The sequence below is a fragment of the Poecilia reticulata genome, chromosome 15, assembly GCF_904066995.2.
Source record: "Poecilia reticulata chromosome 15, P_reticulata-male-v2, whole genome shotgun sequence".
In the NCBI taxonomy this organism is placed as follows: domain Eukaryota; kingdom Metazoa; phylum Chordata; class Actinopteri; order Cyprinodontiformes; family Poeciliidae; genus Poecilia; species Poecilia reticulata.
In genome coordinates, this window is record NC_088844.1 from 31,054,752 (window position 1) to 31,073,913 (window position 19,162).

Consider the following 19,162-nt stretch of genomic DNA (forward strand, 5'->3'; position numbering starts at 1 on the left):
AGAATGTGACCCTTCAAATTTAGAGCCTACTTGACGCAACAGGAAGTGGAAGCAGACAGGAAGTTGTTTTAATATTTATTAGAAAATGGCGACAGAACAGGTGAACAGGTTTATTCTAGTACAATGAGGAACGTTGTTCTTTCTATCTGCAGAACCAAACCCAAACAAACCAACACGATGGGGGCGGGGCATTAAGGGGCGGGGCATCAAGTGCTGCTTATCTTCTACAGGAGGTGGGGGGGGGGGGCGCCCACACATTTATAAATAATCACCATTAAATTAACTCCAATTCACACAATAAAACTCAAAAGTGTCGAGCAGAAACAGAGTGAAAGGGGCGGGGCATCCACAGGAAACGCTTTAATGTTGGTGACAGATTATCCGTTGGAGCCGATCGCTGATCAATAACCAATTTCACAGGTTTCATTTGAACCGTCCAATCAGCAGTCAGTTTACTGAAGAGTCTGCTGGCTTTGACTCCATTTCCCATGATGCTCTGGGACTGTTTGAGGAGGGGGCGGGGCAGGGGGCGGGACCAGAACAGGTGGATCGCCTGTAAGCCCGTTCAGCGGCGCAGGAAGCTAACAGTCCCTTCTGACCATATATGGAAACGGCCGACACGCCCATATATGGCCGTCCTGCTGCTATCTACACAGAACCAGTTCCAGTTCCTGAAACCTGGAGAACTAGAATCCCAACGGGTCCAGAACATTTCTCACTCTGACCACAACTGGTCCCAGAACCGGTCCGGAACCGGTCGGCGCCGGTCCAGAACCAACCCAGAACGGGTCCGGGTCGGAGCGACCCTCACTCGGAGTCGGACTCCAGCGGGGCGGTCTCGTCCACCAGGGGCGGGCTGCGGCTCAGGGCGGCGGCCTGCAGGTGGGCGGCCTGCAGGTGCGCCTTCTTGTGGCGGGAGAAGCTGGAGGAGTGCATGAAGGTCTTGTTGCACGCCGCGCACACGTAGGTCTTGGACTTGGCGGCGGCCAGGCCCGGCTTGGCGAGGACGGGCTTCCCCGGGCCGGCGCCGTGAGTCTGCTGGTGCCGCACCAGCCTGGAGGCGTGGCTGAAGCTCTTCCCGCAGAGGTCGCAGGCGTGGCGGCGGCCGCCCGGCTCCCCGGCGCCGGCCTCCGGGTCGTCGGCGGCCCTGCGGGGGGGCCGCCCCCCGCGGCGGCGGCGGTTCTTCTTGCACAGGGTGTAGAAGTTGGGCTTGTCGCGGGAGCAGAGCTTGAGGCGGATCTTGAGGTCGGACGAGCTCTCGCCCAGGTTCTCCTTGCCGGGCGTGTAGCTGTCCAGCAGCTCCTTCACGTGGCTCACCTGGTGCTTGGACAGCTGGGTGGACGTCCGGAAGCTCAGGTCGCACTGCGGGCAGGCGTAGAACCGGTCCGCCGCCGCCGAGCCCGGCGCCGCGCCGCCGCCCGCCTTACGGGGCTTCTTGTTCCTGGCGGCGGCCTTGTGGCGCAGGGCGGCGGCGGGCTCCGCCTCCCTGGCCCCGCCCTTGCCCTTCTTGTGGACGAGGCGATGGCGCGACAGGCTGGAGCTGTGGTTGAACTCCTTCCCACAGATGTTGCAGGGGTGGATGCGCCGCTTCCCATGCAGCCGCAGGTGGCTGCCCAGCATCCTGCGGAGATAGAGCGGGTCAGAACCGGGGTAGAGTGGGTCAGACCTAAAGGGACGGGTGCCACCCCGGTACCGGACCCGGCCCGCTTCCCACCCCAGCAGAACCTTTGGCTCACCTGCTGCCCTTGAAGCTCATGCCGCAGTGCGGACAGGCGTAGCGAGCGTCGGGGTGCGACGGCTCCAGGGTTCTCTTGGCGGCCGGCGGCGGCCCGGTCCGGCCCGTGTGGGTCTGCTGGTGCCGGTACAGGCTGGAGGCGTGGCTGTAGCGCTTCCCGCAGTAGCTGCAGCGGTACTGCCGGCCCTCCGGCTCGTAGTAGTCCCGGTCCGGGTCCGCCTCGCCGTCCGGCGCGCCGCCGCCGGCCTCCAGCAGCAGCCGCGTCTCCTCGCCGTCCTCGTCCTCCTCGTCCGAGTCCGTCTTGATCTCCACGCTCTGCTCCGTCACCTCGCAGGGGAACACCTCCTCGTAGGGCGCGAAGAAGGCCTCGTCCGCCTCGATCTTCAGCGGCTCCGCCGTCAGCTCCTCCGCCTCGTCCGAGTCCTTCTTCACGCAGGAGATGGTGAACTTGGAGCCGACCTCGGCCCACTTCACCACGTACTCGATGGGCTGCGTGTCCAGCTCCACCGTGATGAAGTCCGCGCCCAGGGCGTCCGACTCCGACACCGTCAGCTCCGTCTCCGAGTCCTCCATCCCGCAGGCGGCGAGGAAGAGGAGCCGACCTGAGGAGGAAGAGCAGGGGTCACGGGGTCAGATCAGGGAGAGAAACGCCCCTGTCTGGTGACAACCGGCCAGAACCAGCTGAGCTGAGGGCCCGGTTCTGGTTCCATCCAGCACAGACAGACCCAACAGAACCTCAGTGTGTTCTGTGGCCGGGGTCATCCTGAGCTCCTCCTGTAGTCATGATGCTACCGGCTGCTGCGGGACAAACTGGCCACTCCTCCTCTCTTTCTTCTTCTACTACTCTCCACTTTGCACCGTTTGCTGTCATTTTCTCTCCACCTGCTCTGTGTTCTGATTGGCTGATTCCTTCCTGGAGGCGGCTGACATGATGCTGCCATCACCTGATCGCTCTCCCTCTCCTGCTGGTTCTACTTTCATCAACATCAGTTCCTCTGTTTCTTCTTCTGCTGTGTCTGCGGTTGCCACCCGTCCGTATTGAACCGATACGGGACGCGATTTGTTCCGTATTTCTATAAATGTCCGATAGACTCGCCCATCACACACATATCAACACTAATTATAACAATAATGACCTAAATAAAACACAGGAAATGTTAAGGTCAGCTAAATTCTCGTGGCGGGAGCTGAAGGACCCTGAACGCTACGGACCGATGCTGTTGCCTAGAGACGGCAGAAGTTACACTAAATAAATGTCTTATGTTAAAACTTAGTGGGTTTTTTAACCTTCACAATTTTCCTTTAACAATGAATTAAATATTCTAGTGCTGCAGTTTTAGACTTTCCACCTGCCAGGATCTCTGGAGACACAAGAGGCTCTTTGGTTCATTTATATCAAATGATGAATATTGCTCTGGTTTGTTTGTTTCCATCTTGTTCACGTGTCGCCATGGAAACACACTGACTATCCTGACCCCTGGTCTAGAACCAGCCTCCAAACCTAACTCCTTATTTATAGAAATATTTTAGTAATACTCTGTACAGTACCAGAATGTTCACATAACCTTTATGCTTTTGGTTGTCTGAGGACACATTTTGAATATTAAATCAGGTGTTATGATCAGTTACTCAGTACTTGAGTAGTTTACCAAATACTTCTTACACTTGCTTAATTAAAGGTGTTTAAGGTGTGCTGCTCTGATTGGAGTGCAGTTTTGGGGAACTCTAAGCAGCTCCACGGATCACTTGCACAAAAAGCACCTCCATAAAATAATGTCCGTCTCTGCAGTGGACGTCCTGCTGGGGAGCCTCCCTTATTTTGATTTCTGAAAGGTGGCAACCCTAGCTGTGTCTTTGCTAACCTCCAGTCAGTCAGGTCACATGGTACTGAGCCCGGTTCTGGTTCTGCTGGAGGTTTCTTCCTGTTAAAGGGGAATTTTTCCTCTCCACTGTTGCTACGCACTGTATGAGGAATTGCTGTAAAGTTAATGATTCCATGAAAGTGATTGTCGCCCCCTGCTGGCCAGGAGGAGTGAATGCTGCAAGGACCTGCTGGGCTTCCAGTTTAACCAGTTAGGATAATGATTTGGCCCTGAATGAGTTGATTGGTAACTGGTACTGACCTGGACTCTGTTTGGATGATTAAACCAAGTTTTCTTCCTCAGTATAAAGGCAATATTCCAGATCAAATCTAGGCAAATAGATCTGGGCTCGGATCAGTTTATTTCACTCAGTATTTTTATTAAACTCCTCCCAGAGGTTCCTGACTTCCTGTTGTTCCCCGGGTGGCCGAGAGAGGGCGCCAGCCGCATGACTTCTCTCATTAAAGCTTAATTTGGCTCTCGCTGCAACATTTTATGGCTGCCGTTCGGAAGCCGAACCGAGCCCCACACCGTCGTAGTTCTGGAAACATCCCGACCCGCAGCTAAAAACGCTGCTGTGGACCGCCCGGCTCGCAGGAGTAAAACCGGCGTTTTTCTCAGAGAAGTTCCGGGGCCGGGCGGCTGTCAGGAAGCAGGACCAGCTGCTCTCCTTCCCGGCGGGAACTGTCAGAATAAAAACCCGGAGCTCATCGCAGAAGTACCAGAACCGGGCCGGGATTCGGTTACTCACCAAGATCCAGCCGTTAATCAGTGAAATCCACCGGAGCGGGCCGTGACAATAACAGGAAGCCGCCGCCGGGACACGGAGCTCCGAGAGGAAGGATTAAATGGTCGAGACGACCGGAAGACGGCCCTTCAAAATAAGAGCAGTCAAGTTACAAACATTACAGAGGTGGAAAAAATATCATGGCGACGCTTCCGCGTTCAGCAATTAAAAATGACATCAAAATGTACAAATAAAAATGTATGACCTCACTACCTGTTTCATGTAGTAGATGTGTTGGCTAAAATAAAAAAACATTTAATAACTAGAATATAAAATATGAACACAACCTTCAAATAAATGTTAGAAAAAGAAAACATTCAACATGACATCAGAAATCAGTTTAATAATGTAAAACTAAATCTAACAAAATATCAAAAATAACTAAGAAAATTATATTAAAAACATTACACAAAAAAATGACATTGTGTTAAAAATGAGATGAGCGTGGTGCGTGGCGGTGGCGCAGCGTTTAGAGCGTGGGAACCGTTTCCAGAGGCCTCGGCCGCCACGCACCCTAAACGAGTTTGAATGCCATGTTTGAGTCTTGGCCCGTTGACCTTTGCCCCATGTCTTATGCCTCTTCAACAACCTGCTTTTTTAGCCCAAAAAAAGTTAAACATAAGATCAGTGTGTAGAACATAAATCATAACAAATATGTTTTAAAATTGTATAAAAACTACAAATAATTTATTGTTAAAACATGAATGAAAACTCTAAAGTTAATCCGCCTCCTTTGTTCACTCTGGTGCCCTCTACAGGTCACACATATACATTACATTTAAAAAAATGCGAAAATAAGATAAAAAAATGTTACACAGACAGTAGGAGGAGTAGGTCAAAGGTCACTGGAAAAAAAAGATTGCGCTGGTGCGACTGCAAGCATCTGATTGGCGAATATTCAGCCAGGAAGCTGATGGCGCAGCCAATCAGAGAGGAGGATGACGGTTCAGGGCTAATCATGTGACACTCCAGCAGCCAATGAGGAGAGGGCAGTGACGTCCTGACGTCATGTCTGAGAGGTCAGGACCCTGACCTGACCTTGACCTGCGTCTCTGTAGTTCAGGTGAGTCCAGGAGAAAACAGGTTCTATTGTCTCAGGTCCAACTGGACCAGAACCAGCTCAGCATCCAAACATCAGAACTGAGGAGTTTGGTCCGTTTGAGGGACAGAAGAGGCGGTTCTGTTTCATTTGATTCTGTTTTTATTCTTGAACCAGATTCGCTCCTGGTACTGCAGCTGTGATTGGTCGGTCCTTTTGGAATGGGCCAATGGATGGACTGAAGCCACAACTTCACCTGCAGTGTGACATCACTTCCTGTCTCCTGGCCTCACCTGGACACCAGCAGGTTCATCTCTGAGGAAGAGGAGGCGGCTGGATGGACATGATGAAGAAGAGGCAGGATGGGAGCCTAGAGGGCAGAGAGGAAGAGGAGGAGGAGGAAGAGAAGCAGCGCGGTAAATATTTGGGCCTGTGGCGGGTTTTTCGCAGCAGCGTCAGCGCGCCGCGCGGTGCCAGAACCTCTGCCGGTACCAGACCGAGCTTCAAGAAGCTTCCGGCCGGATGGAGCTGCGGGGAGTCTCGCCTCGCTTAGGTTCCGGCTGGTTCTCGGTTCCGAACCCCGGCGACCCGCCGCACCGCGGCTCCTCCCGCACATTTCCTACCGCGCTCCTTGGCGCCAAACTGCCGCGTCGCTTCCGGACCCAATTCACACTTACGATTCGAGCCGGGCCGGTTTTATCCTCCTGGTTCGGTTCCGGGTTCTGTTCGGAGTCGGTGGTTCCTGCCGCACCTCTGTCACATCTCAGCCGTGGAGCGGCCGCATAGTGGCGGAGCCGACGCTGCCGCGGCGCAGGGGCGGCACGCCTCCAGCTAAAGTCAATGAGACGCTGCGGCGCAGAGGCGGCACATCGCAGAGAGCTGACTCTCATTGGTCAAGCAGCTGCGCAGCCTCCCTCTGATTGGCAGGAGGAGTTACAGCTGAAAGTTTGCGTTCAAAACTCGCGAGATATGGCGAAGCTCTACGCTGTGACGCCACAAGCAGGATTCTCTCTTACCTATTTTTATGATTTGATGTAAATATCAGTTTTTCTTGCATCTAAATGTTTTAACCCGTTTTAGGACCATTTCTAATGCTGATGTTTAAAGTCTCAGCTTCTCCTGCTGCTGATGTTTCATTTCTGCTTTTCAGTTCCTCACATTTCAGCTCATTTTAAGGTTTTATTTCTTCTTTTCTACTGCCGGCCTTATCTGCTGAGTTTTCTATGAACCTGTTTGAATCAAATCAATAAAGTCAAATCACTAATTCAGATGCTTATTAAACCAAACATTTTGCTATGAACAAATGTTTTTAAAACTGTGGGCTGTGGTTTCAGCCTGGTTCTGGTTCTGGTCGGTCTGTGTTCAGTGGGTTGAGCAGTACTCTGGGATAGTTCTGGAGGTTTCCGAGGAGGGAAGGCCCAACAACGCCTCCTTTGACTAGCAGGGGTCAAAGTAGTTTTACATTCTTGGGGGTCCTATGATAAAACTGTATTTATATATATATATATATATATGCCTTGGAGTTTCTGCTGATAAATTTTTTTGAAGCGATAAAAGCTGGTGTCTCTTGAACTGCTACAAAATAAAGCTGTATTTCCTCCTTCAGCCCACTGGCTGCCATGTTGACACCTTGAGATGCCATGAGACCTAAATCCTGAACATCATGGCATGGAGAGCATCCCAGTTTTCCATGTCTGGCATATAACCATTCATTTTATCTGTTAAACTGGTTCTACTGGTCCTGTGTCCAGACAGAGGGATAATCAGTAGCCCAGCATCATGACCTGTTTGTTCTGAAGATCCTGCAGCTTCTCTTCCTAACCCGGCGCCTCCTCACCCTGACTCTCAGACTGACAGGAGGAACCACAGAGCTCTGTTAGGTTAAAGCTCATCTTCTGAAGTTGGGATGTTTTTCCTCCAACAGGTTCCGGTCCAGGTCGCTATCAAGCTAATTTCTATTAGCAGCTTTACATTATATTACCAAGGCTCATTAAAACAAACCTTCATCTTGTTTCTGCTCTTCCTCCTTCTCCTCTCCCTCCTGAAGGAAAATCCTTTACAGACATTGTTTTGCTAACTTAGCTTCTGACCGGATCTTCGGACGTTTGGATCCTCGGTGCAGCTCCTGGTACCGGCGGAACTGTGGTTCCTACCGCGGCCACCAGGGGGCCCCAAGAGCAATCTATTTTCTTTTGATCCATAAAATAGTGATTTCTACATATATTGTCAAATATATATTATTGCAAAAACGTTAGTAGTGAAATGGTGTGTTTTTGATGTAATGACAAAGTATTACAAAAAAAAAAATCTGCTCCACTGAGGGGCCCCTTGCAGCTGTTTAGTTTGCTTATGCCTTGGGCCGGCCCTGGTTCCACTGTTTGCTGGCTGTCTTAGGTTTGCAGGAAAACTGTTTTACATTGATCCTCTCAAACAAGTCAGTGCTGACGTGGTGTTTTATACCATTAGTGACGTTCCGGTGGTCCGTTACCTGTGTGGTTGTTCGAAACCGCAGGCAGACTTTAAACATTTGTCTCTTTTATTCAGCTTGAATTGTATGTTTTCGTTCTTTATAATGTTGATTTTTATCTGGTTAGGCCTCACCAGATCCTTCAAGTTTGACTTTAGACTGCTGGTTTATGTGATGCCGGTTTGCAGTGTTTTTAATGTTTTAGATTGATTTAAGAAGCATTTAGTAGTTTTTATATTTCTGTTTTTACAGATATATCTCTGCTTCCTGCTGTCCTTTTAGAGTTTGATTTTCTTTTTCGTTCGTCCACCCAGGTTTGGATCGTTTGTCTCCCCTCAGTAGGGCTGGTTAACAACTTTCCATGTATTTTGTGTTTGTTTTGTCCTCCGTTTGTCTTTGGGTCAAATTCCATGTTGCTGTTGATCTTAAATATCTGAGACCCAGTCCTGTTTGGTGTGATCTTGAGTTTGGATTGTACCTGATCATTTTGCAGTGAATCGAGTGCATCTTAAGTTTGCAGTGAACATTGTAGAGCAGGCACGTGCAGAAGGGGGGGCTGGGGGGGCTGGGGGGGCTTGAGCACCTGCCCTTTTCGCTCCTTGCCCCAAAGGGCCCTTTTGGTCAAATGTTTTATTTTATTTTTTTGGTATTATTATTTCCTAAGCCCTCTTCTGACACATAAAAACATGTGCTAAAATTCTTTGCTTTTTTGTTTCTTTTTTGTATAAAATAATAAGCCTGTCACCTTGTTACCTTTGACCTTTAGCCCGTGACGCGTGACCCAGTTGCCTCTCACAGTGAGATGAGGCAGCTAACTGGAGCTCAACGTAGCGAACGTTCCAGATTACAGATCAGGTTTTGGTGAATAAAAAACGTGTTTGGTGAATAAAGTGGAGACCTGCTGCTTGTCAGATGACGGAAAACGTTGAAGTATCGTTTCTGCTTCAGCTCGGAGTCGCGGTTTAAACAGAGAGGTAATGAAATACAACAGACACTGACAGGCCTCTGCGTCTGCCTTTCTCTGAAGAACTACTGAGGGGAGGAGACAGCCAGGTGAGGAGAAACTGTTCTTATCTATCGATTCAGTATTTTTATCATACAGACATTAGGTTGTTGTTGTTGTGCTATTAGCTAGCTGCTAGCTAACGACTTTGCTAGATAACTAAAAAGCTTCTCCCCTGTATCTTTAATATCAGTCATTCTTCAGTATTTATTATGCCATAAGGCTCATCGCCCGTCCAGAACCGATCATCTCCATATGGATATATATCAGATCTTCTAACTTCCTTTGCTGCATGATGTACATTTCATTTATTCAGCGTTAGGTAAATGTATCCTGAAGGACAATAACACTTAAATAAAAGTCCATATTAATTTAGAATTAACAATAACTCGTCCTGAATTACCATGATGGATTTAATGAATGTAATAAAAGTTTATCATTAATGAAGGAAAAAACTCAACCAGACTTTAAGTTTCTGGTTCTCAGAGTATGAAGTTAAATTTGTTTCCTAATTAATCAATGAAAACAAAAACTAACCTCAGTTAGTAAAATAAAATTGTAATCAAAACTTTTGGAATTGTAATGATTTCTTAAAAAAAGTTTTGTTTAAAAGACTTTTTTAAATTAAATAACTAATTTTGACCAAACATAAACATTTATTTGCTCACATCAGAATCTGTAGTTGTGATTTTAGGCCCTGATCACGACTCATGTGAGAATCAAGCCAAACTTTGAGTTCACTTCATGAGACGAATGTGATTTAAATGTTTTTAATCTAAACTCAGCAGCTTTTCTCATGGTGACATTAACTATTAAATGTTTGCTTTTGTTTTTCCTGCAGTCCAGTTAAAGTTTGCTGCAGCTCTGCTGTCCTGACCGTCTTCATCTCCACTCAGCAAACAGGCAGATCTGGTATAGATTACAGTCACTGAACGGCTGCATTGAGCCCTAGTTTATATTTTAATAGTGTAATTATGTAAAGACTAAATATGTCTGGTGGTCCAGCTCTGAGTTACATATCCTGATAAATTGTGGGTTTGAATATTGCAACACTTAACAAAATAGACCTGCAGAAAGAAATGACTAATAAAATATCTGACATAGTCATAGAGTTATGCTCTGTATGGAGATGTTTGTTAGCTTTGACTGTAAATGTCACATTTTAGTCATTTATCATTGTTTATTAAACTGAAAGCTGTTTGTTAATATTCTGTCCTATAATCCGGTTAGATGGGCCTTTTTGGGCCCCTGCCCCTTAGTGGGCTCTGCACGGCCCTGCTGTAGAGGTTTATGCGGGTTTGTCCGCTTGAAGCGGGTTGAACATTATGGGATGGATAAAGTTATCGGGAAACCCTCTTATTGGTGCAGCAATAAATATGAACTTTATTCTGGTTGTTTATTACTTAGTCGTAACACCAAGAAGACAAGATCGTCCTGGCGTACTGTTGTTGTACTGGACCTGTGGTGTCACCATGGTAACCGCCTCTGGGTCAGGCCGCTGCAGTGGCTCTCAGCGGCCAGCAGGGGGAGCCGTCTGTCCCGCTGAGAAATGAACCACCCTCCCCAAACAGGAAGCAGCTGCAGGACGGGGGAATTCCACAATAAAAGTCCAGAACATCCCAGCAGCTGCTTGAAAGGCTTTTCTCCAGGTGAGCCGAGTCAGACGGAAGGCCCTGCTGCTGTGGCTGGGAGACCCCAGTGATCCTCTGCTGATGTCACAGTGACGTCATCACACTTATCAGCAGCGTCCTGCTGGTGGGCGTGGCCAGAGCGGCCGCTAAACTGGAGGTTTATCAGTATTAGGGTGGAGCCGGGCCAGAACCTGAACCGAGCCTCCAGAACCTCCAGAACCCATCATGGTTGGCATCCTGAGGAAGAGTTCTGGTTTCATCCAGAACTGGGTAACAGCAGCAGAACCGTCCCGATACATTACAGGTCCAATTCCAGAACCAGCCAGAAAAAGGTCCAGTTGATCTGCTGGCTGGTTCTATATGGAAGGAAACCCAGTTGGTTCTGTCTGACCCACAGCACCAGTAAGTGAAACCAACCAATCAGAGGCCTTATGGCCTTCTTCATCCAATCAGATTGTTTCCATATGTTCTCATGCAGGCTGCCAATTGGCTGGTTGTCTGTTATAATGATGTCACACACACAGTGATGTCAGCATTTTTTATTACTGCAGAAAATAAATGACATCAAGCCCCGCCCCCAAACAGTACAAAGCACCAATCAGTGCTGATGTGACTCACTGAGCATGCTGGGAAACTGAGTTCCTCCTAGCAGCTGTGAGGTCAGCAGAGAAAACGATAAAAGATTCAAATTAAACCTAAAAGTAAAGCCCTCCCCTTCCTGTGGAGACAGAGGCTCTCATTGGCTACGCTGACTGATGACATCACTAATCAATATCAGGTAAAGTGGCAAGTTTCAGCTCCGGTCCAGTCTGCTGATTGGACGAGGGCGGTGGTGATGTCACAGGAAGAAGGCGGTCATGTGATCGATGGCGCTGTGCGCGATCTTCAGCGATAAAGTGACTTCCAGAAGAGAAAGAAGAAGAAGATCCTCTTCTTTACCATGTGGTCACATCTGGAGGCAAACAGGAAGTGGCTGTTTTAGGTGAGCCAATCAGGTGGTCCGATCAGCAGCAGGTAACTCACCTGGACAGCAGCGCTGTGCAGCCATTTTTCTTTGTCTCCGCCCATCTTCATGCAGGAGAAAAGCTCACAGACGGCAGGAAGACCCAGGCACTCCTGGACAGGAAACAGGAAGTACAATTAACCTGGTTTCAACCCAGTCTAAACCGGTCTGAGCCGGTCTGACCTACCTGAGCCTGGCTCCTCTTCTTCAGCAGCCACTTGTCCTCCTCCTCCTCCTTGGCCGCGCCTCCTGCTGCTCCTCTGGAGACCGATTGTGGCAGCACCCACAGGTCGGCCTGTAGGGGGCGCTGGAACGGGGAGCAGGTCTGGTTCTGGGAGGCGTGGCTCCTCCTCAGGTTCTCCTCGGCTGCTCCTGGGTGGAGCCAGGCCTCCAGGATGGCCTGAACCTGCAGCAGAGAAGCGTTAGCGCCTCCATCCTTGGCCGACTGCAGCAGCTCTCACCTGATTGGCTGATACCTTCTGCTCCTGCTGCCTGTGGAAGCCGGTGGGCGGGGCGTTCTTGACAGCAGATGTGGCGGTGGGCGGGGCGTTCTTGTCCACAGGTACGCCGTTCTTGTCCCGGCCCTCCTGCTGCAGCAGCCAGCGGCTCAGCGCCTCCTTCCCACAGTTCTCCTCGCAGACGCAGTCGCCGTAGGAGGAGCACGTCTCGTTGGCCCTGCAGGTCTGCCTCAGTGGCGCCACCTGCTGCAGCCACAGCTCCAGGTTGGGGGCGGGGCCGGGGGCGGGGCTGGGCGGAGTCTTCAGGCACCGCAGCTGGCCCAGGTTCTCGATCTCCATAGTGCGGCCGGTCTGGCGGCAGGAGGAGCAGTCGGCGGTGCCGCGGCCGGCCAGCCAGTCGCTGGAGGCCCAGTCCTCCTGGAAGGGCCTCAGCACGCGCCGCCAGCGCTCGCCATCACTCATTGCCATGGCAACGGTGGGCGGCGTCACCAGCCAGTCGCTCAGCTCCTCCTCGCTCAGCTCCGACTCATCGATCTTCTCAATGGAGAAGGAGGAGCTGCAGCTGCTGCTGGCTCGCTCCCTGCCCACCTGGTTCTGGTTCTGGTTCTGGTTCTGGTCCTTCAGGAGCCACGCCTCCAGGTCCGTCAGCTGGCCCCAGGCCTTCAGGAAGTCCATGGAGGCCATGACGGGACAGGAAGTCTGCCAAACAAGAACCACACCGGGTCAGGCTCTGCCCACCAGAACCAACAGGTTCTGGCTCTGATGGTGTTCTGTTCACCTTGGTCTCCTTCTGCTTCAGCAGCCAATCCTGAGGGTTCTTGCTGGCCTGGTAACCAATCAGAGAGCTGCTGCTAGCTGGACGCTTCCCCAGCAGCCAATCGCCCAGAGCCGCCGCCTCCAGCTGCTGCAAACAGAACCAGAACCAGTCAGACCAGAACCAGGACCAGAACCAGTCAGTTCTGACCCAAACTCACCTGCTGTCTGGCTCCAAGTGAACAGCTCTGTACCTGGGCTCTCTGAGGGGCGGGGCTGCGGGAGGCCACGCCTTCCTCCACCTGCGCACCAGAACAAGCCGGATCAGAACCAGAACTCCTCCACAGATCACATGACAGGTCGGTGTGTTACCTGGGCGGCGATGCTGCCAAACGAGGTGATGGCCTGCCTCAGGGAGCGGGAGTCGGCATGGAAACGCATCTCAGGGGTTTCCTCAGGGGCCAGGCTGAGAGACGCCAACCTGCACAGCCAGGAGGACAAAACAAACGCACCTCCGTTCATCAGGACAGAGGAGGACCAGGAAGTGGCGTGTGTGTCTCTCTGTGTGTGTGTGTCTGTGTGTCTCTGTGTGTGTGTGTGTGTGTGTGTGTGTGTGTCTCTGTGTGTGTGTGTCTCTGTGTGTGTGTGTGTGTGTGTCTCTGTGTGTGTGTCTCTGTGTGTGTGTGTGTGTGTCTGTGTGTGTGTGTTCCTACTTCTCCATGCAGCTGGTCAGCTGGTTGCTCAGGTCGTTGTTGTTGTTGGAGTTCTGCAGCTGATGGGCAATGACCTCAAACTGACCTCTGAGCTGCAGGACCAGAACCACAGGGTCAGAACCAGAACCAGGTCCAGTGTGTGAGTGTGTGTGTATGCGAGTTACCCGGTGCAGCTGGTGCAGCTGGTGTTGCAGCGTCTCTGACTTGAGGCTCTCCAGCAGCTCTATCTGTCCCAGCAGCCAGACCTCCCTGCAGCGCAGCGCCTCCTGCTGGCGGCTCATGCAGCTCTGCAGCTCCGACCGCACCTGGAGGGAGAGCAGGTGAAGCAGACGCAGGTGAAGCTCCGGCTACCGATTGGCTGACCTCACTGTAACCAGGGCGACTGCTCTGCCAGGCGCTAGCAAAGCCATTACCGTGGAAACAGCAGCAGCGGGCGCCAGGAGAGAACTGAGGGCATAAAGAACCGGGTCGGTCAACAGAACAGAACCCGGATCCTCCAATCAGAACCCAGAATCAGCCAGCAGAACCTCTGTCGGGTCAGACGGGTCCAACAGCTGGAGCTGAGCTTCTGTGAGGAGACGCTTATAGTGAGGCTGACCCCGCCCTGACCCCGCCCTGACCCCGCCCCGACCCCGCCCTCTCTCTATGTTTAGCCACTGACTCAGCCAGAGGATCATGGAGGTTCTGGTTCTGGTCGGACCACAAACCTGACCAGACTGAGTCAGCACTGAGGAAGATGAAGTAGAGTAAGTGTTCCTGAAGAACAGAACCAGAACCAATTGTGTTCCCTTCTCCAGCCACCAGCCAGCTGGGTGGTTCTGGTCCGGTTCTCAGAGCTGGTTCTGGCAGCTGATTGGACCAGAACTGGGCGAGGGAGCTGAAACTTTTCTCAACATATTGAGATCAAAGTCATGATCAGAACCTTTATCAGAACCCTGCAGCAGTGAGTCTGGTTCTGAAAGGTTCTGCTGGGCTCAGAACCAGGTCGGGTGGACACTGACCTCTCTGGCGTTGTCCCTGAGCTGCTGCTCGGCCTTCAGAACCGACCCGATGGCGTCCTCCAGCTGGTCCTGGGCCTCCTGGCACAGCTTCATGCTGCTCACTGCTGCCCCCGCTGGAGACATCCTGAACAGCAGCAGAGGAGCGTCATGTGACTGCGCTACATTAGCATTAGTGAACTTTACTTCATATGTAAAGGCTGAGCTGCAGGTTTTACACAAAATCTCTTCATGTGCAACATGCTGGATAAATCTACCTTTATTACGGTCAAACAGCTTTATGTTTTTTAAGGTCGACTAGTAGCTGTGACGTCATCATGATGTAAGCGCAAAACGCTTCGCGGTGACTTGGAGGCTTCATCAGCTAAATTCATGGTAAATATTTATCTGAACATTTTAAATCTCTATTTAAAATGTTTTTGGCTCTAGTTCCCTTTGACAGCAACCCGACAGGAAGGGGGCAGAGAGGCCTGGGCCCAGCGGGCCGAGGACGGGGGTCGGACTCCAGATCCTCGGCCTACAGTCCGTCTGTGGAAACGCCTCTATTCCGGGAGCTTTTGGTAAATTATTTACATTTTTATACAATTTGAGATTCTCACCTAGTTCACTTTCTTTCATTTTCTTGGAACAATGAGTTTTGTCAGGTGCCTGGCTCAGCAAGAAGTCAATAGAAGTGTATTTATAATAATCACGGTGATCAAGTCGTTACCTGAAACTGGCTCCTGATTGGAAGGCCAGCCTGTTGTCATGGTTACCAGTCAGCCATGATGTTTCAGGTTCATGTTTAAGTTTTATAACATTTATGTTTCTGTGTTTTATTGTTATGAAATGTTGATTAAGGCATCTGGGGCCGTACAACAGGACCGATCTGGACCAGAGCAGAACCAGAACCGGACCTGAACAGAACCTCTCTCTGAGCTGGCCCGGTTCTGATCTGCTCTCCCCACCTGGCCGGGTTTGGGTCATGCTGTGGTTGTGGGAGGAAGCGGGTCAGCGCAGTGGCCCGGTTCTGGAACAAAGCCCCCCTCTGACTCAGCTGTTTGTGAGCATGGCTCTATTATGCTGCGGATCACAACGGGTCAGAACCACAACCCAAAGGGGATTACACCAGTCATCCCACTGAACCACCAGAACCACGTCTGGGCTGGGCCCTGTGGTACCACAGTGGGCGGGGCCTATCAGCAGCCAGCCTGGATCAGCTGGAGGCCGTTTCTGATAAACACTCTGCAGCTGGCTGACCTCTGACCCCAGAGCTGGTCTGTTGCTATGGAGAACAGGGTTTAAATGGGGTAGGTGGTTTGGTTTCAGCCAATCAGAGGCAGGACACTGATGAAGGTCACAGAGGTTCTGCTGACTGATAGAATCAGAAAAAACGGATCCAGAACCGATCACTGATCAATAATCAATGCTGCTGCAGCTGCCATCTCACCTGACCTCTGAACTCTCTGAGGAACTTCAACCTGGAACCAAGAATCAGAGATGTGTCAGCAGGAAGCCGAGCTGAACCGGCAAAACTCCTGGTTCTGGAGGAAACGTCCAGATACCAGAGAGAGAGAGAGAGAACACCACCGTCAGCAGCTCACACACACACACACACACACACACACACACACACACACACACACACACACACACACACACACACACCTGAGGAAGTGAAGCCAGGCAGCTTCAGAACAGGAACTTCCTTTACTTTGGGGAAGATCAGCCCGTCAGCAGCGGGTCAAAGGTCAGCAGCAGCCTGAACATTCAGGTAAACATAAAAACAACAAGATGGCCGATCACCTGATGGTGTCATCTGGTTCCTGTGGGTCCAAAACACCTTCAGACCTCATTGGCCTCCAGAACCACACACAACCATTAGCAGCTGGCCTCTAGATCCACCAGAAACCACCAGACGTGACCGAACTTAACATGTTCGGACTGATCCTGGTTCTGAACTGTTCTTCATAGTAACTATCTTTAGTTCGGAACTGAAAACGGAAGGAAGAAGCACAACCGTTCGGCCAAACTGTTCTAAATCCATCCGGTTCGGCCTGAATTCTTCCTCCGACCGGAACCGGGTCGCTCTGCTTTCACCTCAGATCTTTAATCTGAGCAGAAATGTTCTGGAAACAATCAGGATTAAACTCTTACCTGATTTTCCTTCTCAGACAAAAACAGCTCCGCTTCGCACGGAACGCTTCTGTTCTCGCGATATTCTGCGCTAAACGTTCTCAAAGGAACGCCATTACTGTCTGTACAACAGCACGTAGGCGCCACAAACACTGAGAGGGAGGGCGGAACCAGCTGGGAACAGCCACACAGAAAACAGGTAAGCGAACCAACAGGGGGCACTGCGGCCGAGAAGCAGCCAATGAGCGGCGGCGGCGGCAGGCAGCATCAGCCGGTGAGCTGTAGGCTGGTGGACGCGCTCCAACTCTGTAACTACACCGTGTTCAGGCGGTGAGCAGCAGCGGGAGAGGACTCTAAGCCTCTAGAACAGCCGGAGATGGAAGGCTCGGGACAGACCGAGAGTTCCCTGGAAGAAGGCCAGTCAGAGGCCGGAACACCCAATAGTTCCCCCTCTATGCCCCCACTGACCGCCATGTTGCCTCCTGCCCTCTGTCACACCAAGCTAAAACCTGCTAGCCTGTCATAAACAACCACTCTGACGGCATACTGTGTTCATGTTAACCTGCTGTTCTAACTCCAGCGACCAGCTGGTACCACCTGGAGAAGCTCATCTACCAGCTCACATTCGGCAAGATGACACTACAATCAGTGCCGAATGTTCAATTAAACTTTATTCACAGTAAATATGATTAAAATGCGACAGACCGGAGGGGAAAAACCTGGTTAGTCAACCTGTTAAAAGGAAAACTGCATATTTTCAAAGCAGATCTTGTTCAGGCCGGGCCACGTGTCTCCGCCGCGCAAGGAACATAAACACTCCGCCCGAAAAGCTAATCCGTCAGAAAACATTTATGAAACACCATGAACTCCCACGGTTCCGTGGCGCGGCTAGCAGCTGCCCTCCAGGGTTAAACATAGCCGCTCTGGAGCGTCACTCACCGCGTGGCTTTGCTCTGCAGTCTGGATCTGGAGGTCATAAATGATTCGACCCGGTTCGGTGTCACTGCAGCCCCAAAAACACCGCCGGTGAACGCCGAGCGTCTGTACAGAACCCCGGCTGCTGACCCAAAGTCACTGCGTCACAGACAAACATCAGCCAAATGTCGCGATAAATGGAAGGAAATTCTTGTTAGTGGGAGACAGAGTGAAGCTGCCCCCTGCTGGTACGAAAGGAGAACCAGAGCCTGACCAGAACCGTCAGTCTGGGCCAGGGGTGTCCGAGGTCGGTCCGAGGTCGAGGGCCGAGCATGTTTTAGCAACAACCTCCTCAGCCAGTCAGTGATCTGCTTCGGCCTCTAACGAGCCATCATTTGATGCAGGTGTGCTAAACCAGGGAGCCTGAAACATGGAGGACGGCCCTGCGGCTCCAGCACTGAGATGTCATGAAAACTCACTGAATCCTCGTTTTCAAAGGGTTGCGTTGATAGGCGAGATCCGTGAAGTAGTTACCTTTATTTAACTTGTTACAATTATTATACAGCATAATTAAATACATTGAAACCGAAGAACAAAACCTATTTTCAGGCCCAAGCATTTTTTTTTACAAATAGAAAACTTTCTTACAAATAACTGCAGTAAAATAACAATTTTAATCATCAATACGAAGTACAGTAGGACAGATTGTGGCTCGTATTTCACAGTGCCTCTGACTGCGCCTGACTCCGCTCTCTAGTGTTTTCGAGAGGAGACCAAACTCATCGGTAGTTGTTGTCGCTGTTATTTCTTCTGGGGAAAATATGCCCAAATTTGCCGAGCTGTATTGCGTGTATTTAAATACCGTAACGTTATTGGCACACAAGTAGAGAAGTAGCCAATCAGGAAGCAGAACACCATGCACCGTGAAGCAGCGAGACCGTGGAAGGTGAACCGCGTTGTAGCGAGGGATCACCGTATTTAATAGTTTACTTCTCAGGTGAATTAAAAAAATCTATTTTGAGCATATATTTTAAAATATACACACAATATCTTTAAAAGCATATTGTTTCATCACTTGAGCAAATACATATTTTGTTCAGTTACAGTATTTAATATATTTCTTAAAAGTGTATTTTGATACAATTGGATTGAAGTGTGATGCATGCTAACCGGGAGGAGGGGAGACCCAGGACACGCTGGAGGGACCATGTCTCTCTATGGCCTGGGAACGCCTTGGGATTCCTGGAGGACCTGGAAGAGGCTGGAGAGGGAAGTCTGGGCCTCCTGAGGCTGCTGACCCCGCGACCCGACCCGGATAAGATGGATGGATGGATGGATGGATGGATGGATGGATGGATTTAAGTGTGTTTAAAGTTATGTCAAAATTGGCACAAGCATACTTTTAGTATACCTTATATATATTTATATGTAGCACACTTAATACTTAGTATACTTAAAATTTACATAGGCAAATGTATGTATATTTGAAATATACTAAAGTATATATATTATTTACTAAGGTAGCTCTTCCATTTCGTGTCTGTTGAGTTTTTAATAAGAGTCTCAGAAACTGTTTCAGTTGCTCAAACTTTATGAAACACGTTTTTCAGATCTCCACACTCATTAACTCTAACTGACTGAGTGGACAACGCATTTGGTATGGTTTGATGCGTTGTGTAACCA

At 50.3% G+C, this 19,162-nt stretch overlaps 2 protein-coding genes across 6 annotated transcripts; both read right to left on the bottom strand.

Annotated features, from left to right (window-relative positions):
• Window positions 1–63: 63 nt before the first annotated feature.
• Window positions 64–6,239, bottom strand: LOC145555043 (uncharacterized). Of its 2 annotated transcripts, XM_081616178.1 has the most exons (5): window positions 6,101–6,239; window positions 5,717–5,793; window positions 4,349–4,471; window positions 1,737–2,337; window positions 64–1,621 (listed from the first exon to the last, which is right to left on the bottom strand). In XM_081616178.1, the coding sequence occupies exons 4-5, from the start codon at window positions 2,306–2,308 to the stop codon at window positions 808–810; spliced, it is 1,386 nt and encodes a 461-aa protein (XP_081472304.1). In that variant the 5' UTR covers window positions 2,309–2,337; window positions 4,349–4,471; window positions 5,717–5,793; window positions 6,101–6,239; the 3' UTR covers window positions 64–807. The 2 variants fall into 2 exon arrangements, with proteins under 2 accessions (XP_081472304.1, XP_081472303.1); XM_081616177.1 differs by lacking the exon at window positions 5,717–5,793 and having other exon boundaries at window positions 6,101–6,237.
• A 4,809-nt stretch (window positions 6,240–11,048) lies between these two features.
• On the bottom strand, window positions 11,049–17,693 carry ncoa4 (nuclear receptor coactivator 4). Of its 4 annotated transcripts, none has more exons than XM_008430525.3 (11): window positions 17,504–17,693; window positions 14,453–14,576; window positions 13,616–13,756; window positions 13,452–13,543; window positions 13,111–13,219; window positions 12,960–13,040; window positions 12,764–12,889; window positions 12,004–12,684; window positions 11,715–11,933; window positions 11,548–11,640; window positions 11,049–11,476 (listed from the first exon to the last, which is right to left on the bottom strand). In XM_008430525.3, exons 1-11 carry the CDS (start codon window positions 17,539–17,541, stop codon window positions 11,471–11,473), a joined length of 1,710 nt encoding a protein of 569 aa, XP_008428747.2. In that variant the 5' UTR covers window positions 17,542–17,693; the 3' UTR covers window positions 11,049–11,470. The 4 variants fall into 4 exon arrangements, with proteins under 4 accessions (XP_008428747.2, XP_017164563.1, XP_081472301.1 ...); XM_017309074.2 differs by lacking the exon at window positions 17,504–17,693 and adding an exon at window positions 16,586–16,723; XM_081616175.1 differs by lacking the exon at window positions 17,504–17,693 and adding an exon at window positions 15,879–16,010.
• Between the last annotated feature and the right edge of the window lie 1,469 nt (window positions 17,694–19,162).

Coding starts and splice junctions, on each gene's coding strand:
- LOC145555043 (XM_081616178.1), bottom strand. CDS start 2,308: ATGGAGGACTCGGAGACGGAGCTGACGGTGTCGGAGTCGGACGCCCTG. Junction 1,622..1,736: donor ATGAGCTTCAAGGGCAGCAG/GTGAGCCAAAGG, acceptor CTATCTCCGCAG/GATGCTGGGCAGCCACCTGC.
- ncoa4 (XM_008430525.3), bottom strand. CDS start 17,541: ATGACCTCCAGATCCAGACTGCAGAGCAAAGCCACGCG. Junction 13,757..14,452: donor TCAGGGACAACGCCAGAGAG/GTCAGTGTCCAC, acceptor CTCTCCCTCCAG/GTGCGGTCGGAGCTGCAGAG. Junction 11,641..11,714: donor AGAAGAGGAGCCAGGCTCAG/GTAGGTCAGACC, acceptor TTTCCTGTCCAG/GAGTGCCTGGGTCTTCCTGC.